The 26,292-nt window shown below is 47.1% G+C and overlaps 1 protein-coding gene across 1 annotated transcript in view; it reads right to left on the reverse strand.

The window, feature by feature from the left end:
- FAM20A (FAM20A golgi associated secretory pathway pseudokinase) overlaps positions 1 to 26,292 on the reverse strand; it is a 44,627-nt gene that overhangs the window by 13,412 nt on the left and 4,923 nt on the right. Inside the window, exons 2-5 of the mRNA XM_030534710.1 lie at positions 7,340 to 7,524; positions 6,156 to 6,206; positions 4,634 to 4,712; positions 2,555 to 2,647 (exon numbers count right to left, since the gene is read on the reverse strand). Of these exons, the coding sequence (XP_030390570.1) occupies positions 2,555 to 2,647; positions 4,634 to 4,712; positions 6,156 to 6,206; positions 7,340 to 7,524 (408 nt within the window). The remainder of the gene's footprint in view (positions 1 to 2,554; positions 2,648 to 4,633; positions 4,713 to 6,155; positions 6,207 to 7,339; positions 7,525 to 26,292) is intronic.

Consider the following 26,292-nt stretch of genomic DNA (forward strand, 5'->3'; position numbering starts at 1 on the left):
CTTTGTTTTATAGATGGTTAAACTGCGTCCCAGAGAGGTTAGATGGCATTGAGGCACAGAGAGTCTAGGTGCGTCACTCCAAGTCACAGAGCAGTGGCAGAGCTAGAAATGGCAAGAACTCAGTTCTCCTGACTCCCTAGCCCAGGGTTTGAATGATCCAGCTACAGGCCTAACAGCCAGCCTTATTCCTCATTTAAGCTGGCTTTGTGAAAGGAAGAAGATGGATTGCAAAATGTAGCAAAATTTGGCGCTTCTCCCTTGTGCTTAGTGGGACCTCTCCTAAGGGAGAGGAAAGCTGGCTCCTTTTCCAATGGGATTTCATTTTATGTTGTTACCTGTAACCTAGCGCTGGTGAAGGGCACCAGGTTATCCCCCTTCAGGGTCACAGCCTGTTTCACTGTGGGCTCGCTGCAAACAGAAGTTGCACCAGTTTAATTCAAATCAATTTGAAACCTGACGTAGGTAAACTGGAGCAGCGGATGCTTTTACATATGTTTAAAACTGGTGATATCGATTTAGCCAGCACCTGTAAATGTCCTGATGGGCCCTAAACTGCTATAAGCCAAGTTTAAACCCATCTAAGAATGTCCACACACAAAGAGGTAACAGTTTAACTAAATCGGTACAACTTTGTGAATGTTGACCAGGCTTTACACCCCAAACGGCCCCCAGCCCTAACCCCAGGAGGGCTAAGAAGGGTGAGTCACCACTGGGGTTGGTTAGTCTGCGCTATCTCTGCTAAGACTGCCAACTCATGGCTGCTTTTGGAATGAGGACATGTGGCTACTTGGAACTGGACTGAAACCACTGGCTCACGGGGTTTCCAATAGACGTGGGATGGAAACTGCCAAATTTGGACAGGTAACTCAGAGATGAAAGGTTCCCCCTGTCATTCAGCTCCTATTTAATTGAACTCGACTTCAAGGAAAAGAATGTGAGGGCTGACAAGACTAGTGTTCTGCCTTACTAGAGATCGGTGAGTACTTTGAATGGAGCTGGTAATTCACTTCAGAGGGACTGGACAATTTACAGTATGGAAAACAGGCCTAATGCAATTCTGCATTTCCCTCTGAAGTGGCAGCTCACCGAACAAACTCTCCTGCATTGTCAGGTGTTTGTTTCCTGTCTCAGCGAGCAAAAGTGACTCAGGATATTCTGTGTGATTAAAGGCTTGATCCCAAAAGGATCTCAGCCGCTGCAAATTCTTACTGACTTCCATCAAGCACGTCTCAGGATCAGGGCAAAAATGTGTAATGACTAGGCAGCTTTTTCCCGTAATGCAAAGCTGTCCCCTTTGATGGTCTTTGGAAATGGAAACAAATCTGGATTTAGCAAATGGCCTTTTATCCCGCCAAACTGCAGTTAAAAACGTGGGATCCAAACACTCCCAGACTTGGAGGGGTTTGAAATCTGGATCTGGACCTAAACACTGCAGCTCAATAATCAAGGGCCGTTGACTTCAACAGGAGTTTCGCACAAGTAAAGACTCGCTAAAATCTGGCTCCATCTGTGCAGTGAGGGCATACGATAACATCTGGGATTCTAATTGTATCCCCTTTTGGCTGATTGTTTTCAGAATGGAGTCCAGCCACTCAGCTACTTTAAAGCAATATTTCACAGCCAGTGCTGTTTCCAGATCTTGCAAACCAGTGTCAGCCTCCTAGGGAAGGGTTTGCATTTCAAGAACCCTGGCTCCGTTGTAGCTGGAAGCTACTGCAAGAGAGGAAGGGGACAATGTCCCACCGTTTGGAGTTTAGGGTGAGCAGAGGTTTTGATTAGCGATGGGAGAGAGAGTGGCCCGGCCAGAACAGTGAACTGGGAGTCGGGACTCCTGAGTTCTAGTCCTGCCTTTCTGTGCCTCATTTTCCCCATTCATAGCATGAAGGAAACATTTTCTTGCCTCACAGAGTCGGTGCTCTGAGTTGGAATTAATTAGCATTTGTAAAGTGCTTGGAAGTCTTTGGCTGGAAGGGGGTATAAAAAGGGAAAGGCTTATTAAATCCCATGCGCCTGTTGACCCCCTCTCTCATGTCCTCCTCTGACTTCCCTGCTGGGGTGGTTGTCTCGGAGAAACAAGACAGTTCACCAGTGGTACAGGCCAGCAAGCCACTGACCCATTCACTGCCGGTAATTCATCATCAAGTCCGTCGTCATGCACGTGCCTAAGCTAAAGCTTAGTGAAGTCAATAGGGGTCTTTCCTTTGACTCCATTGGGATTTGCATCCAGGCTATAGTCCCGCAGTGAAAGATGTATGAAATACTAGACTGACACTGTGCTTGATGTTGGCCAAAAAGCTGCTCAAGTCATGCAGTGCCCAATCCTGCTTCCTCACATCAACACTCTTCGGCCCAGAATTTGACTTCAATGAGAGTTAGGCGCCTAAATACCCTTAAAACTCTGGCCCTTATTAACATCCATGAGAAGAAGGAGGAGGCCCATGCTATGACTTGGATTCCCCCAGGCCACTGCAGGTTTTTAGGAACGAATTAATGGCTTTTCTCCCAAGGAAGCGAGAAGAGTAACTCAGAAGCTCTGTGTTCTGGGCACAAGTACCTGTCGAGGTGAAAGGCGGCTATTTCTGCATTGTGCCTCTGAAAGTCAACGAAGTAGAAACAATCTTCTGGAGTCTCTTCCTCTCGTTCCTGTCTGAAAGAAATGAAGGGATTACTAACCGGGCCAGGAGAACACACCTGGGGAAGAATGGGAGCAACCTGGGAGCAAGGTGGGAAGTGAGCTTTACAGAAGAGCCCCGTGCACCAGCAGAGACCTGCAACACTTGTGCTGACATTCGCCGAAGGACAGGAGCATCAGGCTACAGCTGTCATTAAAAGATACCGGTAACGGGCCAGGAATGATTAAAAGCAGCAGCTGGACGGAAGCAGTGCGCAAATATTTATTGGAATGGCAGACATACGGAGAGAGGCGGGAGGTGGGTGGTGCTTCTGGGTGTTGTGCCTGGATTGGCAGCCCCAGAGTCCTTGTGTACCCACAAGGCAGGATGCAGGATGATGCCCTGCCAACATGCCTCACTCCTCACCACCACCTGTAGGGGGCTGAGCTTCTCACTCTCCCCATCTCTTTGATTCTTGGTCCTTCCGCTGAGACTGGCACCAAAGACTCTAGGGCAGGGGTTCTCAAACTGGGGGTCACAAGGTTATTACATGGGGGGTCGCGAGCTGTCAGCCTCTACCCCAAACCATGCTTTGCCTCTAGCATTTATAATGGTTTAAATATATAAAAAGTGTTTTTAATTTATAAGGGGGGGTCACACTCAGAGGCTTGCTATGTGAAAGGGGTCACCAGTACAAAAGTCTGAGAATCACTGACTTAGGGTATGTCTACTCTGCAACTGGGAGGTGTGATTGCAGTATTGTGGTGACAGTGGTCACTCAAGTATACACCCAGGGACCTGGGGGAGCAGGACTAATCTGTGCAGCCACCCATGCAGCTACAGCTTCCCCACTGTAGTTACTAGAGCTAGCTGAGATCTAGGTAAATGAAGTCTACCCCTGCTGCAGTCACTCTCCTGATAGCATGTAGCCTTTCCCTTACTGTCAGCTGTGGACATCTGTCCTTTAGCAACAGGACTGAGACCAGCAGCTTATTTCTCTCAGGCCACCAAATAGTGATTCTGAGTCTCCACCATCTCCGCGGTTCCATATCCCCTGAGCTAATCAGTCCTCCAAGCTCATGTGTTTAACAGGAAAGCATGCTGCAATCCAAAGCTTGCTGGCCTCATCCCCTCACAGCAGGCGAGCTGAGACATACCTTCCTACCAGCCACAACTGAGTGAGTGCCTTCGGAAATACTATTTTACCTCTTGGCATTAATAGAGACAAGCCATGGGGGAAAGAGAGGGAGAGGAGCCTCTATTATAAGCAGATAGTTAAACTCCGAAAAGCTTGGCCCATCATTCTGAGCTAAGGCGGTGCGCAGAAAGCAATCGGAATGGAAATAAATGTAAAGAGCCAAAAGGGGTATAAATAAACGCAGAAGCAATTTAAAACTGCTATTCAAGCCCAGCAACACCAGGAGCTAGCTCCTGGAAATATACTTGAGACTTCAATAAAAAAACAAATGAAGGAAAACCGGAATTCTACTGGGAAACAGCAGAAATGTATAGGCCTCAACAACCTCACGCACACACACATACATCACAGACAGCACTGTTTTGCATCGTCAGCAGTGTGGAGCAAATCCGGTTTCCAACAACAGGTGTAAGAACTTTTGTGTGTTTTTCTGTGCCAGGCACAGCTGTGACACAGTGGGAAAAGTCACTGAGAGCTAATTTTTATGGAAGACTTTTGAGCCGTCAAGATAAGGGTTACGGAGTAAAGGAGACAAAAGATGCTAATGCAATTTCCACGTCCTTTGTCAACCTGCGTTATTACAAAGCCAGGTTGTCAGTGTCCCATTGCTTCACCCCATCCACTCCAGCCTGGAGCTATTCACTTGCATCATGTCCCCTGCTGAAACATCTCGGCTTGTTTGCTGTCAGTGGTTATTTGCACAGATGGCTCTGCTAAAGAAGCCAGAGGTCAATTACCTTAACTGCTAGGTGAGGCTGTTCTGGGAAAAAGTGACTGCAGGTGATTTAGAGCTAATACGTATGTGTATGTACACTCTCCTTACCTCATGGGTTTGAACATGGCTTTCCCGAAGTCCTGGAACCTCAGAACCAGTTTCAGATGTACACCGCTGGGCTTCACAACTTGCATTGGGGAGGAGAATAAACAGAGTGGGAAATTCTTGATTGACACTGGTAAAATATTTCTTAAGTATAATTTGGTGTCAGAGAAATCATCTTCCTTCTCCACATGAGTAAATCTCCCAACTCAGTCTGGATAAAATAGCTTATGTCAGATGGTCTATTTATTGCTAATTCGCTGCTGCATTCACCCTATAGTTCTTGCCAAGGTAATTTCTGCTGATCCTGCTCTGTGCTAGGCAGACTATTTTCCTTTAGCATTTCTAGTCCTCAGCCATTTGACATTTCTCCTCTGTGATCTTAGATTTCTCCATCTCACTTGCCTTTATTGAACAATAAGCAAGAGTAAAAGTTGCTGGTGGTGCTGTGCGTATGTGCAAGTCAAAAAATCTGCAGTGGAGGCTGGGTGGAGTGGCTGCCTGGATTCTGCCTTCTCGTAAAATCTTCAACACAGCACAGGAGCGTAAGTGGGGTTGGCCAAGGAGCCGGGAACATGGGCTGTGGTATGCCTACTCGGCTGTTCTCACCAGGCATTGAGTGCTATATGTAGTCCCCTGTGCAAGCTATTACACTCTTAGAAAAAATAGAGTGAACAGCAGGGCTGAGAGCTGGTCCCAGCCACCGTGCGGGGTGACATATGTGTTACATTGGCACCCACTGCAATTTAAAGTGAATTTCATGCTGGTGAAAGCTGCCCGTGGGTTTACATCCTGAGATGATGGGCGGAGCCTACCAAAGAAACTGAAGCCCCGCCCCCTCATTTAAGGTTGGGGCAATAGAGCTCAGCATTTGAGCGACAAAGCTGCATAAACAGCCCTGGAGAATGGCGCTCTCTGCTTATTCTCAGAGCAGGTACAGCTTGGGCATGGAGCAGTGTGAGCTTCCCCCATGCTGCCCTGCGAAGGGTCCCCTCTAGGGGTTAATGCACATCCATGCTCACTCAGGGTTTAACTCAAAGCTCATTAAGTCAATGCAGAGACTCCCAGTGCATTCAATGAGTTTGGGAGCAGTTACCCAATTTTTGGCCTCACTTTCTGAGACTAAAAGCAAAGGCACCAATTAATCCCACTTGTGGTCATGTGCTTCTGTGATCTGGATCCCAGTTCCACTAGAAACAGAACCAGGCCATCAGCTTTCTTCACACAGGCCACCAAAGAGCCAGCAGAGAGATAAGGGCTTTGGCTCAGTACTGACCTGGGTTGGATTTGCAACTTTCACCTTTATTTTTTAAGGCAGCAGTTTGCACAAAGGCTGAGGAATTGCCAAATGAAGCAGGAAATGTTCATGTGGGATTCAAGGAAAATTCAGAGCTATTATTTCTTCTACAAGCATTGCATTTAACAGAAAAAAATGTCCTCTCCGTACAAGGTGTCAGGTTTGCTAAGCTAGCTAGTACCAGGAAGTAAAATGAGCTGCAAGCAGTGATGACACAAATGAATCACTTACTCTGGGTGCAGTCACAAGCTCCTAATAAAGCTTTCTCGTCCTGACTGTAATCTGCATGGAAAGAAAAAGGGATGAGAGAATCATTCACATTCAACCTGGACTCATTCTAGCCATTATTCACGACCCGGCCACTGCCATTTCAAAACACACGTGCCGCTGGAGATTGGTGCTGCTGGAGCTAACCAACTTGCCAAGATGCAAACGAAATGAAGCAAGGTCAGGTAGGTCTGGTGTCTGGCTCAGTACAACTCTCAGAGAAGGTGGAGTCAGGGACCAGCATGAGCCCAGCAGTCACTTCTCACAAGTGACTATCCCCCTGGCAGCAAGTCTCAGAGTTTGGGTCAACTGCTCATGTGTGGGTGTAAAGGTAGCAGTGTGCTGCAGGGGTTCTCAACCTTTTTTTTTTCTGAGGCCCTGCCACGCCATGGTGCACCTAAAAACTCCATGGCCGACCTCTGCCACAACAACTGTTTTTCTGCATATACAAGCCAGGGCAAGCGTTAGGGGGAAGCAAGCAGGGCAATTGCTCAGGGCCCCACGCCACAGGGGGTCCACAAATCTAACTTGTTTAGGCTTCAGCCTCAGGCAGTGGAGCTCAGGGCCCTGGGCTTCAGCGCCATGTAATGAGGGCTGGCTTTCTACGCTGGGCCCCAGCAAGTCTAATGCCAACCCTGCTTGGCGGACCTTCTGAAACCTGCTTGCAAACCCCTGGTTGAGAACCGTTGGGGCTACCGCTGGAGCTTGTGCTCTGGGGCCCTCTCTCCTCGTTAGGTTTCAGAGCCCAGGCCCCAGCCCAAGCCTGAACATTTACACGGCTCTCTTAAGCCCCGCAGCACAAGCCAGAGTCAGTTGACCCAGAGTCGCTGCTGCGGGTCTTTTGTTTGCAGTGTAGACGCACCCTCGGGCACTTAGGAGCAGGTTGAAAACCTGAAAACCTATTTTTCCTATTTAAAATCACGTTGACAATGCTACTGAAATTTGTCAGTGACATTTTCAATAAGGTTTTGGAGAAAGTTTTATACAAAATAAAAATAAAACCCCAAGGCTGGCAAATGGTCACTACATTTGTGTATGTATTTTACAATAAATCCTTTCATTTGAAAGATTCCAACCAGTTCTGTTATGGTGCCAAGTGAGCAGCCTTTCTCGACTCTTGCTGTATGTGAGTATATGGAAACTCTTACCGGCACTGACAATGTTAAAATCTTGCATGTCATGGAGGAGTTTGTCAATGGCAGGGCTGGATCTGGAATACAGCCCATAGCGACTGATGCCCAGGTGGAACTGGAGCCAGCTTGCTTCTCGCCCAAGCTGCAGCAGAGTGTCTGGAGAAGTTAGGTTGAGCTCCTCTCTGTAAAGCTTATGTCTCCTGAAAAACATTACGTTATACGATGAAAAGGGCATGTCACTGAATGTAAATCTTTAGTGCTCCAAAACAAGCAGGCTGCTGGTTTTCAAAGAGCCGGGAAAACGCTATTAACCGACAGTTCCACGCGATACAGAGCTTTCCAGCCAGAGATAGCAAATTGCCTTACGAGAATGGGTAAGGATTATGATCTTGATTTTACAGGTGGGGAAACTAAGGCACAGAGAGAGTGAGAGTGCCTTGTCAAAGGTTGCCCAGGAAGACTGTGACAAGTTGGAACCAGAACCCAGGCCTCCTAAGTCGTGTCTTAACCATGTGACCATTATTACTAATGTGGTGTTCTCTGTGCCAAACCAGAGAGAGCAAAAATATTCTATCCATTACCTTTTTATGGTTATACTGGCATAGTAGCTAGGGACCCCTGCTGGAGTTCCATGCAAGCTAACAGCCAGACAGCCTCTGCCTCACAATCTAGGATTGAGACAATACACAAGAGGAAAATAAACAGACAAATGGGGGAGGAAGGACGAGATACCAGCAGAAGTTTTCATAGTTTTACAATAGCTTCCCACTTGAGCTGCTAGGGCAGCAGTCTGAAAGGTCCGGCTGGTGGGCCAGCAGAGCGGGATCTTCTGATAGTCTGTTCAATGAAACTCTTGGGGGATTGGAAGGCAGGGAGGGAAGGAGAGTCCGTAGAAGGGTCTTACTCATACAGAGATGTCTGCAAAATGAAAAGCAAACTGAACAAAGGAGAGAAAAGGCCAGGGTGGGAAGAAGCTAATGTCCATCCTAAATCTCCCTTGCTGCAGTTGAAGCCCATTGCTTCTTGTTCTATCATTAGAGGCTAAGGTGAACAAGTTTTCTCCCTCCTCCTGATGACACCCTTTTAGATACCTGAAAACTGCTATCATGTCCCCTCTCAGTCTTCTCTTCTCCAGATTAAACAAACCCACATTTTTCACTCTTCCTTCATAGCTCATGTTTTCTAGATTTTAACCATTTTTGTTTCTCTTCTCTGGACTTTCTTCAGTTTGTACACATCGTTCCTGAAATGTGGCACCCAGAACTGGACACAATATTCCAGCTGAGGCCTAACCAGCGCAGAATAGAGTAGACAAATTACTTCTTGCTTACAACACTCCTGCTAATACATCCCAGAATACGGTGTATTTTGCCATTGCCATTTGCAATGATGTGTTTGCAATTCCCCAGTCTAGAGGGGTTTAGGCTGGGTTGGCTTAGAGACCCTTACCAGCTGGTGCGTGTTTAAATCAGAGCCCTGAGAGGCTGGGTGGTTTCAGTTCACAGGGGTTTGCGTGAACATTTATTTTGGTTACAATCTGCAGAATTTTTGTACTTCCCTTTCCCACCACTCCTGTCCAAAGTTTTACTTTGAGGGTTGGATTGAATGCCCCAAAATTCAAAGCCAAACTCAGTGGAAACAGCAGAGCCACAGCTGGTGTTGGATGGGAATCCTGGGGAACCACAGATTTCACATGCCTTCAGGGCCAAGCCCTAAATCTGCCCAAGCTTGCTCAAATAAAGGATTCCCCTCCTCCCCTCGCCCTGATTCATCAGCATCAGGAAACCTGCTTTGAATCACTGCTTTGCAACTTACTGGCCATGTGCCGCATAGGTTGGGGATTCATTGCAATCGTTTCTCAGGGCTCTAGTCATACCAAAGTACGTTAGGGCCAAGGCCAGTGGGAAACGTCTCTGGCTTAATTCATTAATGCCTGAAAAGCAGCCTGAGTTCTTCAGATGACTGGTGCTAATAAAACGCCAAGCGCCTATTCTATTTTATACAGTTTCTTATACCAGGTTCATCTCCACAGCAGCTGAGTGCATTCCAATAGTGGATGAATCAACAGGACTAACATCTGCCATACGTGGTTTATTCTCTGATCATGTCCCCAGGAAAGCATTGTGCATAGAGTTGGTCGGCAAACACATCTTCTGGTTTGTGAAAAAATTTGGGATTTCAAAAAGTTTGTCTATGGGACAAAAAGCCCAACTTTCAATTATTTTTGTGGAATGAAATTCCTAACAGCAACAACAAATTGTTTGAGGTCCATTGAAATGGCTCACTTTGATCATTTCTTTTTGATTTTGGAACGTTTAAAAAAATTAAAATTAAATTAAACAATCATCTTTTCAAAATGAAAAATCAAACCTCCTTGTTCTGGAAATGTCAGAATAGGCCATTTCAACATTTTCTAAAGACTTTTCCAGTTTTTTTTTTCCAAAATCATGTTTTGTTGCATTTGATGTGACATCATGACAAACTTTGGTTTAGTCTAAATGGTGTTTTCCAATGAAAAACAGCTTCCACAGAAGTCTTCTGACCAGGTCTATGCAGCAGAGTGTTTTATTTTGGTAGAGATTTAGTTTCTTGTCTGTATTCCCACCCTACTAGATCATTGAGATTTCACACTCCCCATGTTGCTTCCCCTTTCACTGTCATAGTCCTTGCCCTATATGATCCTCAGATGGCGTAAGTGTGTCTGAAATGTCTCCTCATCTAACTGATTCTGCTCCAACCATTGGCCAGAGTGGAAAGGGGAGGTGGTAAAATATAGTGAGCTTGAGTGTGAGCACAGAATTCTCACAGTGCAGGCACACGGCACGGAGAACTAATCCTAGATGGCACAGGCAAGGGAAGCGAGAGCAAATTGGGAAAAGTCAACCAAGACGGTGAACGGCAGCTTTCCAAACTTCCAGTTTAAGATCATTTGCTGGCTTTTGTATCCACAAAACAGAGCTCTTCCAGGGGATACAAGGGACTCACCCTTGCTAGAGCATATGTTCTTCTGCATATGCCCCATAAAGAAGAGAAAATGGTATTTAAATAGTGTTTCTTTGCCATTGTTGAGTCGGAGCCTCTCAGAACATCTCATAAAACGTCTACTCCCCCCACCCCCAGCGCACGAGGGAATTATAGATCTGGCTGTGGCGTGCCTCAGATCTTGTGACGCACTGTAACTAACAGCCAATTTAATGAGGCTTTCAGAAACCTGTCATTCTAAACGCAGACCTTGAAAATGTAATCTCGCTGGAGAGCTGCATCGGCACAGTCAGAGGAGAGCTGGCCTTACCTTAGACTGATGAGCTCTGCAAAAGCCCCCTTGTTAGCTTAGCTACACCGCTTTGGAGAGTCCCTCTCCATCATCCCTTTCACACGCTCGCCGTCGACGTGTTCATTTAGTGAGTGAACGAAGGCAGTGCTGACATTTGTGGGGATCAGGAAATGACCCCAGCTACTTCAGGTTGCGTCCGGAGCTGTTCGACTCTCCTGGTCACATACCATCACCTCTGTTCCACCACAGTGCTCAAGCCCCCTTCCTGCTTGAACCCTCCTCAGGCAAATCTCCCATGGGAGTCACCTGGAGTTTTGACTGGGAGCAAACACAGACCATGCCTATATTTCCTTCCTGCTACACCCAGAGCAAGCTGCAGGACTGACCATATATTAACTGTCACATCGGTTAGGGATGCCACGGTCATAGCACCGCCGTGCATTTGCTGGGTTTAGGCTAGTTCCTGCTGGTGGGTGGCTCTCAGTGTCATTAAAAACCAAAGCACAGCTGCGAGAGGCCCAACAATGGAACAGGAGGTGGCCTGCCAGAGTTGTGCAAGGGTTTTACACAGCATCTGTCCTCCGACCACCTGGGTGTTACCCACCTCTAGCCCCCACCATCGCTGCTCATCACAATCAGTGCAAAAATAGCGCTGCTAGGTTTCCCCAGCCATTTTCTGTCTTGTTCACTGAACCAAGCTCAGAAGCAGGAATGTGCAGCAAATCCACCCTGAGATGGCGCACGGAGACCTAGGGAGAGCAGTGCTGGTTTAATACTGCGCCACGTGGTTAATAGCCTCTTCCTGAGGGCACAGTCAGCAGAAAGGGGCTAGGGAGGAAGTGAATTCCCCTGAAGTGTTCTCAGCTAATTGCTCTGTCAGGGATAGGAGGGCTTGGCTTTGCCTTCTCTCCCATTGAAGGAAAGGGGTTCACATTTGCTCCCCAGAACGTAGAGACCTCTCTATGTAGAGCACAGTAGGTCTGTTGGCGAATGAGGGTCTCCATGGGGAGGACCTGTGCCTCTTTACTGGCTTTGAGCCCTCATAATCTCCTACCAAGACCTGTGGAACAGGACTCCACACTAGGGACCCCTCCTTCCCCCACATCAGCCCTTAAAGAAAATCCCAGAGACCAGAAGGAATTCTGCTTAGAGGTCAATACAATCTGAAGCTGCATTCGATTTTAAGTGGATTCCTATTGTGGGGTGGTTGCTCTGAGTGACGGGGCACGTGCAAAGTTAAAATCTTTCTCTTACATTTACGGCTTGACCCCGGCCTGCCTCCTGCTGTCTCTGGCTTGCATCCTACCCAAAGTGTGGGTGCTCTGGCCCCAGGTGAGGGCTCGCTGCAGGGACAGGGCAGGAGCAGGTGTGGGGAGCTGATCACTTTCCTTCGTCATGGAAAGAGTCTCCTTCTTGAGCAGAGAAAGGGTGTAAAATGCAAAGACAGGATGTGTGCTCCTCTTTTACCCATCCCCCACCTCTCATGGGCAGTCACGTGCCCAGTAACTTCACTGCGTTTGTCCATGCAAATGGCAGATTAGTGCCTAGGCTAATCATTGAGCCAGGTGGCATTCAACAGCTTACGCCTGAAATGTACATAACCCTGGACTTTTTGATCTGGGTCAGCATAATCCGAAGCAAGGCCAGTGACACCGTGTCATGCTGCTTTCCTCGGTCCGGGCAGGAAAAATGAACATTCCACATGTTCACTGGAAATCCTGCCAGGTCCTAAAAGGAGAGCCATCCTCTGCTAAGAAAACAAGTGAGGAGAGAAGGGGGAAAAGTAGGCCGGTGACAAACCCCAAATGGGCAGCAAACTCCCTCTTACAGCAGCCAGGCTCAGGCATCTGAGGGCCCTTTAACTAGAGTCATTGGGGAACTAGTCAAGGTGGGTGGGGCAAAGGAAAGCATCCTGGATTGTGGCGCTTTGTTTCTGGGCAGTATTTTCAGTGGCAGGGCTCAAGTGGTTGGCAAAGGAGGGTGCGAATGTACGAGGAACGATTAGTGATTCCAGCTCATCTACCCATCTGATCTTAGGGTTGAATACTGTTCGCCAGCACCGTAGTCTCTGAATCCCCCAAACGCCATTGGCAATTTGTGGCTCAATTTTCCTATCTATAAAATGGGGGTAATCGTTCCTCCATCTCAAGGGTGTTGTGAAGCTGAATGCTGACAGGTTAGTAAAGTCTTTCAAGGCCCTCAGCTGGAACACTCCCTATCGCAGCGACATATTATTAATGGAGTCTATTTCTAAGTCAAGTGAAGAACAGCAGGATAAAGTGTACGTGATTCAGTCTGTTCTGGCACTGTGCAAGCCCAGGAAGAGGCCAAACAACGGTGATGAATATGTGCTGGAAAAATGACGCAAGTGCTCTTCATCTCGTCTTAGACCTGCAGTCCTAGCATCCTTTTCATCCTATTGGCAGATGTTTCTGCTGCAGCTTATCTGGAAGTGGTGCCTGCAGGGGGGTGATTATGTCACACAAGAGCTCCCCAGGAGTAACTATGTGCCAGGCAGATGGTTGCTTTTTCGCAAAGGCTGGTTAGTCAGAGAAAGTTGGCGATACAGGGTCAGACTGTGAGTAGCTGAGATCAATCAGGATAGCTCTCCTCACGGCAGGCTGGTTAAACCCGCTGAAGCTCTGGCCTGGAATGAGACGGTCTTAAGGACAGGCAAGAGCTTGACCTTGGATTGCCTGGTGAGGGTCCAAGTGGGAAGGTCCCAGAGGCTACTCTTGCGGTCACTCAGTAACTGGACAGGCAGCTGGACTCAGATGTAACAGAGGCTGTTGGCTTGAGTGGTAACACAGACGTACCCCCAAGAAAATGTGTTCCAATGGCATCAGAAACGGAGGCAGCCCCACCGAGCTCCATTGTTATTGCAGAGCAGGGCGAGCTCGTCTCTAAGGAGAGCAAATGCAGTCAGTCACGTCCTCGTTCCTCAGGGCTGGTGTCTGCTCTGCGCCCTGGGATCTGAATGGTGCAGTGCCAGAAATTACCTGCACTGCTCGGCTGATTTAAAGCTGTTATTAACCCAGACAAAGGAGAAGTGGTGACATGTATCTGCAATAACTAAAGCTTATTACATTACTGCAAACAGCTGGAAGGCTGCCTGAACTGGGCAATCTACTGGTGCAGGGAATTCCCAGCTGGCTAGAGCCAGTGTAGCCAGCTCTGTCACCCCTGCCTGCCCCACTTGGTGCAGAGTGTGTGTTGGGGCCTGGGTTGGTGGAATGGCCCCTGTGGGTATGTCTACACTGCACTGTAGGGCTGGCTGTGGGACCCGGGCTTGTGGACTGGAAGTTTCCAAGCCCAACTTTGTGTGTCCACACTGCATGGTAAATGTAGGTTAACAGTTGCTGGCCCCAAGTCTCAGAGCTGTGCTAACATGCCCATTTGGAACTATGCAGCCCCTCTGACTCAGGTCTGAGGCTTGAGCAAGGTGAGTGCTTGCTGATTAGGCGCAATACAGGCAGAATTGTGTGTGGACAGTAGTGGGGTCAAACCTGAATCAAAGCCTGGCTTTAATCAGCGGTGTAGACATATGGGACCAAACCCAGCCTGGCTTCTCCAGGACTGGGGGAGTGCAAAGGCAGTTGGGGTGCTGTGCTGAACGTAGCTCAGACAGGTCTCAGGATCTGGCCCCAAGGCCCTACTACACAACGCTAGGCCTTACTATTTCCCCTGGCATGCAGCGGGATTTCAGATGAGCAGGGTCGGTGCAAGGATGTTTCGCGCTCTAGGTGGAACTTCCATCTTGTGCCCTCCTCCTCCCCGGCACCCCCACCCTGAGACACCCCTCCCCATGGCAGCTCCCCCCTTCCGCCCTAAGGTGCTCCCCCTTGTGGCAGCTCCCCACCCCCCACCCTCTGCCCTGAGGCACGCCCCTGCCCCAGCTCACCCCTGCTCCTCCCATGAGCACAAGCACCCTGAGCAAGCCGTCGCTGCTTCACTTCTCCCACCTCCCAGGCTTGCGGTGCCTAAGCTGATTGGCGCCGCAAGCCTGGGAGGCAGGAGAAGGGAAGCAGGCATGGCATGCTCGGGGAGGAGGTGGAGCAGGGGTGAGCTGGGGCGGGGAGTTCCCCTGCGTGCCGCCCCCCCCTTACTTGCTGCAGGTGGCCCTCCTCGCGCTCCCCTGCCCCAGCTTCCTCTGCCTAAATGCCAGTGGTGACTGGGGCGGCTGAAGATCCGGCCGCCGCGGTTGCTGCTGAAGAAAATGGCGCCCCTCAAATCCTAGTGCCCTAGGCGATCGCCTAGGTCGCCTAAATGGTTGCACTGGCCCTGCAGATGAGTTACACAGAGCTGTGTGAAACTCTTTCCTAAGGACCAGCGCTGTACCTCGGGGCTTGGGTAACTGGTGTTTGTTTTCATGTTGGTTGCATGCTTTTTAAAAGGGCGAGGAAGGCATTTAGGAGGCCAAAATAACACAAGACCGGGGCCTTCCATGACAGTGGACTTCCGGTCAGGACTTAGGGAGACCCTGAGAGGTGATGGTAGGCAGCCCAGTCTAGAGAGATCAACCAAGCTGGAGAGGTAAGGTCGTGTCTGAGTCCAGAAGCCTCCGTGAAAGAATCTTTTTATATTAATTCCAATCAAACCCCGTCTCTTTTATTCCATGTGAACCACCACGGTTGTTTTTCCCCCACGGTGTTTAAGGTTCTGGATAGTAGAAAAGTTCATATCAATGTAAAGTGTTACTGTAGTGCTGTGAAAGACCGTGACAGTACCAGCTTTCACTTTATTTCTGCCCTAGCATACATGATAACTCTATGAAGCAATTTGACAGCACTACATTGATTTAATGGTATAAAAGACAATTACCGGAACCTGGACCCTCCTTGGTAAGCAGAGCGGAGCAGCACTCCTGGGTTTCATAGCAAAACTTGGGGGGATCGGGCATGGGAGGGATTGCTCTCTTTCATTAGCATTTTGCAAATATTTGCAGCTTTGGGGCAATCCTTGCTAAACTGCAGTGAAATTAACTGGCTAGTGGAGGGACCATTGAAGGAGGGAGCACTGGCTGTTCGTTAATAGCAGCAGAGCCCCGGACAGCATATACAGTCCTGATAAAGGGAACGCAGCCTCCCCAGCCCAGCTTGCATTGAAGTGCCAGGGTAGATCAGTGAAAGAGAGCGGGAGCCTGCAGCTGATAACAAGTGGGTCATTAACAAAAACGGGGACTGGCTGGGACTAGACACTTTAGAAGAGGAAAGCTCCAGGTTAATCCAGGCCCTTAACAAAACACACACTGTTAGGCAACACAAAAGCTGAAAAGAAACTTGCCTCTGACAAGGAGCTTTATTTTCTGGATTCCCGACATAAACAAAATTAAAGGCATTGAAGCAACGGAGGTCGAATGCCTGAGTTGGCGGTGTTCAAAGTAGTTGGAACAAAACGACATGCTGTGGGAGAGGAAACCCAGAAGGCTCTCGCTGTATGTGGGAATGCACTCACTGATCTACACCTGGCAACCACTGTGCAGCCCCCCCGGTGCCCTGCAGCAGGCAGGCGGCTGTGCACTCAGGCTGGATAGCACCTGCAGACCTCAGCCAGGCTGATCCTGACCTGCAGCTGTGACCGAAGGGTGTGCGGATTACAGATGAGAAGCAACACCAGAAGCTGCTCCTTTCCCCTAAACTGTAACTAAATAATTCATTAGGGGTCACTGCTGGATACACATGGTGCAGCAACGTGCAAAGAGGCTGGTGTTTTCCACTGGGCCCTGAGAAATTGAATATACTGGAGTAGATGGACCAATGGTCTGGCCTGACCTGGCAAATTCTCAGGACCACACGCCGCCTTTTTTTGTGGGAACATCTCCCAGTAACATCATAACTCCACTGATCTCCTCCAGCCTTCCCACCTGCATCAGCTGGGTTCTGCGTACCTCCTGGATCAGGATTTAGCTCGCAGTTTCTCAAAGGTACATCTGTGCGGTTTTTTTCTATGGAATGGTCAAAGCCCCACGTGCTCCCTAGCAAGCTGGATTGACATTCTGGAGCAACCAGTGGAGATTCACCCTGGGAATAAATGTGAACAGTCCCCGGGCCTCTCAATCCAGCACTTTAGAAGAGTTGAATAAAGAGGAAGTGTTAAATCTGGGCACTTGGAACGGGGCTGGGACCTGCAATTCTGCTTTGGGAGGTGGTTGATGATAGTATAGGGCTCACCCTTTCCCTGCCTCCCTCCAACGGTCACAAGGTCGCAGACCATAGGAGTTTGGAGGTTTCTGGAGCACACAACTGTGGCACCGAATAGATAAGGGGACTGGTGAATGCTGACATTGCCCACCGGTTAGGCACTGTACAATGGAAGCCATTTGCAGAGCATAACAACAACTTTATCGAACCCACTAACTTACAGGCACTGCTGCATATTCCTATGTGCTAGCAGATGAGATTTTTTTCCCATTAACCAACTTCAGTTATACAGATGTCACTCTTTTACAGAGCAGTCCCGTAACACCCCATGCCGAGTAGGGGCCAGAAGTTAACCAGTATTTGGGATGAACCGACTTCCTACCGGAGGCATAAACTAAATGGATAATATGCTCTACCTTGGTTGCATTACAGAATCAATGGACGGGTCACACCTAGTATAAAAAATCCCTTTCCAGAAGCTGCCTGGGCTGAGCCCAAATGTATATTCCGTTTGCTCTTTAGTGCCCTAGGAGGGAGGCGGGTGTGAGTTAATTCAGTCTGAGCGTAGTCTCAGAAGGCTTCCCGTGTTTATGAGAACTAGATATTTTATTTCAAAGTGACTGAGGAATAATCAATACACACTCCCCCAAAAGAATAAGCGACAAAGCTAAGTCAAACAAGGGCAAGTGACTCCCTGGGCAGCGCAGATTCGCTCCTGGCTGGGTAATAAATAAACGTCATAACCAAAGGCAAACTATAATCATTTCTTCACCACAAACAAAATAAGCTGCAAAGTGAAGAGGATAGACTTATTACCAAATCGTAGGACCTGTGCCCCAGGGTAGAAGGCAGCAGAATAATGGGAGTGTTGCTGTAAGCAGCCAGCATTTAGAGTTATGGGTTTTTGTTGGTGATGTAGGGTGTCATCAAATCAGCTACGTGATCTGATTCTGTTTAAAGTTCCCACAATGCACTTGCTCCAGGAACATCCATCTTAGTTTCAAATTTCTAACATATTCCCGACACGTTGCCCGACTTTTAAAAATGTAATTTCTCTGCTGAGCACAATAGAGATTTGCATTGCTCCAGAACCTATGCAGATTATAGATAGTTCCTATATAGACCCTACATCTCAGACATGCACATATCTGCCATAATAGCTAAATTGGTGTTCACTCTGAGCATCTAACTTGCAGCCTACTGTTATTATTAAGGATTAGAGAGGTAGCCGTGTTAGTCTGGATCTGTAAAAAGCAACAGAGAGGCCTGTGGCACCTTATAGTCTAACAGAACTATTGGAGCATAAGCTTTCGTGGGTGAATACCCACTTCGTCAGACATCTGACAAAGTAGGTATTCACCCACGAAAGCTTATGCTCCAATACTTCTGTTAGTCTATAAGGTGCCACAGGCCTCTTTGTTGCTTGTTATTGTTAAGGTGCTGCTATAACAAGATAGTCTCTTGGTTGAGATTATTCCCAAAGCAAATTCCAAATCAATGGCCAGTCACAGGAACGGCAGCATAACCTGATAATGCTTAAATGCTTTTTGCTTAGTTACCCTGTCATAAACAGATAGCTAAGGGTTAACGTCTCTTTCACCTGGAAAGAAGTATCTGAAGCACCTGACCAGAGAACCAATCAGGAAACAGGATTTTTTCAACTCTGGGTGGAGGGAAGTTTGTGTGTGAGTCCTTTGTGCTTGGGTCTTCTGCTTGTATGCTCTCTCGGCTATGAGGGGATTTCTATTTCCTGCTTTCTAATCTTCTGTTTCCAAGTTGTGAGTACAGAGATCATAAAAACAATAGGGGTTATTGTTTTTTTCTTTGTATTTACATGTCTATAGTTGCTGGAGTGCTTTGAATTGTATTCTTTTTGAATAAGGCTGTTTATTCAATATTCTTTTAAGCAATTGACCCTGTATTTGTCACCTTAATACAGAGAGACCATTTTTATGTACTTTTTCTTTCTTTTTATATAAAGCTTTCTTTTTAAGACCTGTTGGAATTTTTCTTTAGTGGGGAACTCCAGGGAATTAAGTCTGTGCTCACCAGGGAATTGGTGGGAGGAAGAAGTCAGGGGGAAATCTGTGTGTGTTAGATTTATTAGCCTGACTTTGCATTCCCTCTGGGTGAAGAGGGAAGTGCTTGTGTTTCCAGGACTGGAAATAGAGAGGGTGGACTCCCTCTGTTTAAATTCACGGAGTTTGCTTCTGTGTATCTCTCCAGGAACACCTGGAGGGGGGAAGGGAAAAGGTTTATTTCCCTTTGTTGTGAGACTCAAGGAATTTGGGTCTTGGGGTCCCCAGGGAAGGTTTTTGGGGGGACCAGAGTGCCCCAAAACACTCTAATTTTTTGGGTGGTGGCAGCTTTACCAGGTCCAAGCTGGTAACTAAGCTTGGAGGTTTTTCATGCTAAACCCCATATTTTGGACGCTAAGGTCCAAATCTGGGACTAGGTTTATGACATACCCTCAACTATATTTCTCCAGCTTTTGTTGTGAATAGGTACAGCCACCTCACTGCCTTCAATGCCCGGCTTGCTCAGCCATATAAAAGTACTGTGCAAAGGTATTAAAAGGCACAGATCCCAGCAGCTCCTAGTTTGTTCTATACAATCGCAACACAGCAGGCTGTTTGCAGAGGGTAAGTGCCAGGCACATCAGTGGTAAAAACTAAACGGTGCTCAAGCATTTCCAAGGTTTCTCTTTATGCCTTGACTTCAATGGGCACTGGAGATGCTCAGCTCCCCTGCAAACTGGGTCTTAGGTGTCTCAAACTGGGCATCACATAATAGAGGGTATCCAAATGACAGGCCACTGATGAAAATGTGGGTTTAACTGACATGCCCAAGGGGAGCAGTGGTGAATCCAGGACTCTCAGAAACTAGCATTGATAAGTAAATATTTATTTATATCACTACAGTATAGTTCATGGGCCTGCATGGCGCTGGACTAGTCTGTTAACTAGCACAGAAAATGCTTCAGGCTGCTTCTCTAGTCTAATCAGGTTCTGCGACGCTCATCCTCGTGATATCTGAGCACCGTCCACTAAGGCACTGAACAATGTGACTAGCATATGCCATGTGTTGTTTACCACTTGAAAAAAATAAAGAAGGTCTCACCAGCACACTGCCGCGTTTCCAGGCTGAAGAGTACGGTGCTGTGCCATGGTTAATGCCTGTCTTTGAGAATCTTTTTTCTACTTAAGATACATATCTGGCCCCCATTACCATGGTCTCTGGAGTCTGGGAATCTTTCCCAGTGTGATAGGAAAGTGGCATGATCACCAGTTTATAGAGGGGTAACTGAGGCACACAGCGCCTCAGATTTCTAAAGGTATTTAGGTGTTGCTGTGCTTGCAAGGCCTAACTGATTCAGGAGCCTAAATCTCCTTTTCAAAAGGGATTTAGATTCTTCTGTGCCAAAATCCCATCAACCGTCAATGGGATTTAGGCTCCTAAGTGCTAAAGCTCTTTTGCAAATGAGCTTTAGCTTCCTAAATCAGTTAGACCTTGCAACACCTAAATACCTTCAGCAATCTAGCCTAAGTGACATGGCCACACAGGAAGTGTGTGGACTTGACCCCAGGTCTTACAAGTCTGATGCTAAGCCATAACCACTGGACAAGACTTCCTCTCATGTCTGTTTTCTAGTCTTTAAACTTGAGCTATAGCTCTGGTTTACATCAATAGCTGCGCCAATTGCCCCGAGTTTCTTTCTCGTCCACTCTGAGCGTAGCGTTCTGCCAGTGCTGTCTTCATCATATTTTCTCATCTATTCTACTGATACATGTGGTCAGACTCCGGTGTTGCTCACACCAGTGTAAATCCAAGATACTCCATAGACTTCAACAAAGTTCAATTCTGGAATGAATGAGATCGGAATCAAACTATGTCTCTCGCATGTGTTTATCTGGAGGAAGCGAGCCTGATTTTCCACTGCAATGCAATGCTCCGTTGTTACATCAGTGTAATGCTGAAGTAATGAAGTGGAGAATCAGGCCCAGTATAGGGATGAGGGCAGCACATAGACCATAGCTGTGTACGTATTTAGCTGGGCCTTCACAAGATGTGATATACAATGACATGGAGTGGGTACCCATATGCAGCGCAAAGGAGAAAGACTGGGATTTCGGTTTATTTCAGTTCGCTATAGATCGTCAGCCTTGGTGTTCCAGAGGACATGCTCTGTGACCTGTCGAGCCGTGTCTGACTGTACACAAGGAACAATATATTTTCCCCCCAAAGCCTCTTCAGAAGAACTTGGTGGCTGAAACTTAATTAACTGCTTCACAAGTAAACCAGGACAGAAATATGCTGATCTCTGCTGAAGTGAATTTAAATCCAACAGCAAAGTGATCCCTTGTACAAGATCCTCAAGATCCAGCCACACACTGCACATCCTGGCATTTACATGGACTTTCCGTGGAGTGTCTATCCCAGCAGCGGCCATAGCTGCAGGAAAAGTGTGTGGAATGCAGTTTCAGCCTCCCTTCGCCCCAAAATGTTTCTCAACAAAAGAAAATGCGTTGAGTATCCACCAGGGGGAAGAAAATAGGATCCTTCCCTCATCCCCTAATCAACACATCATTTACACTTGGTAAAGCAACCCACATCCTTTAATGTAGTTATACCTGCTCCTGTATCTTTTATGTCAGACAGCTGATGAAATGGGTTCTAGCCTACAAAAGCTTACGCACAAATAAATTTGTTAGTCTCTAAGGTGCCAGAAGGACTCCTCATTTTTTTTATTTACACTAATGTTTTGCTGTGGTTTGTTACATGATCAAAGTTCTCATGTTCAAAGCATTTCATGTGTCTCAGGAAAATAATCCACATGTGGCTAGGTTTCCATCTCAAACAGAATCCAGGGGGAGCAATCTGTGCATGGCACATTTCTTTATGACCCTCTTCCCTCCCCCATTTGCTATCCACTCCCTAGGCATCTTGGGTGAGATCTTCAGCTGATGTAAAATGACTTCAATGGGAATACAGTGTTTACACCTGCTGATGGTCCCATTTTCATGGCTTGCTTTTCCTCACTCTGGAAAGATCTCAGCCAACCAAAGAGATAATGGGCTGGGGAATCTATTCTGTCAACAGGCTGATTTACAAAAAAGTGTCCATGACCTGCTATGGCTCTTTGTAAGTCCTGAAGAGAGTGCACTGTGGTTTGCAACACCTACATCTAGAGTACGACAGGTGCCCTGCCTCCAACACCAGACCTCAGGCATGGGAGGTGGTGGAGAGGCATGCAAAGGCCAGAGGCTTTCTGGAAGGCAAAAGTTTTTAAAGTATGGTGACAGATTTCAGAGTAGCAGCAAAAAGAATGAGGCATCCTTGTGGTACCTTAGAGACTAACAAATGTATTTGGGCATAAGCTTTTGTGCGCTAGAACTACTTCATCAGACACATGGAGTGGAAAAATACAGTAGCAGGTATATTTATACATAGTACATGAAAAGATGGGAGTTGCCTTACCAAGACAAAAAAAACCCCTTCAAAAACAGACTCCAACAAGAAACTGCAGAACTGGAATTAACCTGCAAACTGGACACCATCAAATTAGGCCTGAATAAAGACTGGGAGTAGATGGGTCATTACAAAAACTATTTTCCCCCTACTGTTACTCACACCTTCTTGTCAACTGTTTGAAATAGGCCACCCTCATTACCACTACAAAAGTGATTTTTTTCTCTCTTGGTATTCTACTGTCAATTGAATTGTCTCGTTAGCACTCACCCCCCTACCCCAACACCGTCGTCGTTTTTAAAGCAGTGATTTGAAGAGGATGCTTGGGGGACAAGGACTGGGGAGTTGGTGGTGAGACTAGGGTGCAGCATGAACATGTGAGGACTGTCCTTTGGTTCTGTGTTTGTACAGTTCCTAGTGCAACGGGGTCCTGGTCCGTGCCTTGGGCTCCTAGGTGCTATGAAAAATAATAATAAGCCAAGGATGATATGGGGACGTGTTGGAGCAGTATAGAGACGTGAGTGGGGAGGACATCGGAAGGGAGAGGCAGAGTAGAAGGAAACGAGCACAGAGATAGAGACAGCTGAGATTAGGCAGGGCCTGGAAGGATAAGGCTCCTGAGTGTGAAACAGCAAAAGGCCAGAGACGGTGAAAGGAGCCAAGCACTAACTCTTGTTTTCTGCAGCTCAGACACCAGCCTCTAGCATTGCCCAGGGCCCACACTCACAAGGCATCACTGCCTGAAGTGAGCTTGTGCTGAGACAGCAGTGATGTCAATACACAGGGGAAGGCCAATATAACCCGAAGCACCGTGGGAGTGAGAGATGCCCCACTGCAACGTCACTGACCAAGGGGCTCAAAGTCAGCGCTGACCTATACCTCCAGCAGAACTCCGGGGGTATACAGTACCTGAGATGCCATTCAATGTCACATGTTGCCATGAGCGGGATTGCACAGGGTGAAAGACTGTGTTGCATCTCTCCCAACTGGTGACATCTGGTATCTAATGCACTGCACACCATGCAGGAATTTAAAACACAGGATAAGGATAAGGCGTATAGCAAGCCTAGAACAAAATGAACACTCCACTAGGTGAATTAATCCATCCCTCTGCCAACACAAGACTCTCCCCTACAGGGTATTTTCTACTCCTTTGTCCTGCCTAATTTTACGTCTCAGACCTATGCAGGTGCTCATATGGCCCTCAGCACTGTTGTATATGAGTGTGATTCAGCAGGACGTCTACTGCCCAAGAGATTATTCCAGTGTTTAATGTATGCACTAACATTCAGAGACTTACAGATGTCTGTATGTAAAAGCAGAAACGGCTGGAAAACACACTCAAAAAAACCTCCATGACTCTGTTTCCATTTTTCATCAACACTGAAATGTTCTGATCAGCTCTGAAGGCAAGTTAGGGCGCAAGACAACCCCAGTCGGATAGATCTGATTTGCACACAAGAGGGACTTCTTTAAGAAGACGGCATCTTTTCAAACATCATTCAAACCTCCTAGCTCAAAGCACATTGTTGTGGCACTTACGAAAGAATCTGGGACTGGGCATAAAGCTACCCTGAAAAGCAAGCAAGCGATAGTATTTGCACAAAGAGGCTGGGCTTGAAATGTTCAAGAATGGTGAAGGCCCAGAATTTTAAAGGTATTTAGAGATTGCTGCACTCAGCATTGCAATGCCTACCTGATTTAGGTGCCTACATCTCACTTTCAATAGTAAATGAGGCACGTAGGAATCTAAATAGCATCTACGGTCAATGGGATTTTGGCTCCTAAATGCCTAAACCCCTTTTGAAAATGAGTCTCCTAAATCATTTAGGTGCTGCAACATTGAGCCTAAATGCCTGAATTAAATTAGTTAATGGCTAAATGCTTTTAAAAAGCAGAGCCTGTGTTCTCAGTTATTTATCTAGTTAGTCGCTGTAACAATCGATGCCCTGCATGACTTCTACAGGTTTAGGTGTTTGTTTTTGGTTTGCTCCTCCCTTCCCCGGTTTTACACCTAATGAACACTGAATGTTTTTATTGATCTGGTATGTCCACCTTGTGCATGTATTTATATATGTTTTCTTTTGTTATGTGTTTACATTTTATATAATAACAATAAAAATAAAGTATCAAAATCTGAGCCTAACTGATTTAGGACCCTAAGTGCCTTTGTCAAAAGTGACACAGTGAGATTATCAAATTTACCTAAATAAGTTAGGTGCCTAAATGCCATTGGTTTTCAATAGGAGTTGCGTGTCTAACATATTTATATCCTTCTGTGTTCTCACTCTTAGGCATGTCCTCAAACCTATTTAGGTGCCTAACTCCCATTGAAATCAACAGGTGCTTAAATAACTTTGAGGATCTGGGCCTTAGGAGCCTAAATCTTATTGAAAATTAATGGGACTTCAGTACCTAAAGCACTTTTGAAAATGAGACTAAGGCTCCAAAGTTGCATAGGCACTTCTGAAAAATGTCATTCTATGTGTGCAAGCCCAATGTGTTTGCCAAAGGTAGCAAGCCCAGGTGAATCTATAGCGTTGGAGGTGCCAGGACTGGCGTGAATACCTGGGTCACCTGTTAGGCTGAGGTTCTGTCTCTGGCCCCATGTGATCACCAATGCAGCAGTAGGCTGTGTTTGCAAAGGAAATGTAGGCCTGACAACTACCTGAGGCTGGGGTCTGGCCTGGCCAAACCAGGTGAGGGAGGTTGCACAGAAGCTAAGAAACTCTCAAACTCGCCACTCAAAGGTGGGGCTAGAAACTGTCATTCTGGGCATGATCTTGGTCTCAATTCAGCCTGACTCCCTTTGACCTACAGAAAACAAATGTTTTTGGGAATCTAATCTCTGGCCCAGGACCGGTTAGTTGTGACAAACTGGCTGCTGTAATGTGCAGGACTGGGACTATATCTGTACAATTGATGAATTCTGTGTGAGGTTATAACCCTATAGGGCTGGGTCAGGCTGCACACTGTTTGCCTCTAGGCTGGGTTGACAATTCCAAAGGTTGGTGACAAAAGAACAACAGAGGGGATTTGGCTCTTAAGTACCCAATTGTTGGGTACTAGTTCATGCTTGACAAAGAACTGGTCCCTGTCCAGAAGAACTGGTTTAGCAGGGACCAAGTCACCCTGGTAACAGTCACCTGAGGGGAGTTTGTGTTCATATGGGGAACCTGGCAAGGGTGTCACCTGTTATGGGAGGGTAGGGGGCTGAAGATTTTAAAAGGGTAAAGGCTGATCTGCTAACTTGGGGGTCCATATTCTCCAGGCCAGGAGGGCAAGGTTGCAGTTGGATATGGGCAGGGTCCTTCTGCCCTATGCCTAATCCCAGAGGGCCTGGAGGATTCTGGCCAATCCAAGAGACTCAGACTCCAGCCCAAAGAGTGGTGAGGAACCTGAAGCAGGGCCATGCATTTAGTGTTTATAGTTTTGTATGATCTGTACTCTTCTGTGTTTTAAATATAAAAGAGCATAAAGATGTTAGACTGGGCAAAGCATGCTGACTGCTTCACAACCACTGCTTGCCCCTGAGAGAGTTCAGCTGGAAACCAGAAGCTTTGCACTGTTGGGGTGGAGTTCTGGACGAGTGGTGTGTTTAAGTGCTGGGGAGACTGAAAGGTCAGTGCTGCACCCAGAGGAGCTAGGTGGCTGGAGAACAAGTTCCAACACCTTGAGAGTCCACGCAGGGACCCCAAGAAAGATGCAGTAGCTGGACTCCATTCAAGCTCCAGGAGCTCGAAACACCCCACGGAAAGCAGAGTGCAAAGGTCTGGATTCCCCTCGCAGCAGACCTAGTGGGTGGAAGGAAGCGGTGCTTGCTAGGATCTATGTAGTAGTGTGTGAAGATTTTTATAACACTGTTGCAAGGGTGTGTGCTTTTGCTCTTAAAGTGTAAAGTAGGAGCAGGTTTGGAGTTTATCTTGGGTATAAATTAGATAGCAAGCATGAATTATGAGCAGCTTCAGAGCCTGTGTATCTCCAGCACAGGAACTGTTAAGTAAGCTGAACTGGGTGTTGGTTTTGTGATAAGGATAACCATTCATTGAGCATTAGCTAAAGCAATTGACCCCCTTTCTCATGTG

The sequence above is a fragment of the Gopherus evgoodei genome, chromosome 15, assembly GCF_007399415.2.
Source record: "Gopherus evgoodei ecotype Sinaloan lineage chromosome 15, rGopEvg1_v1.p, whole genome shotgun sequence".
In the NCBI taxonomy this organism is placed as follows: domain Eukaryota; kingdom Metazoa; phylum Chordata; order Testudines; family Testudinidae; genus Gopherus; species Gopherus evgoodei.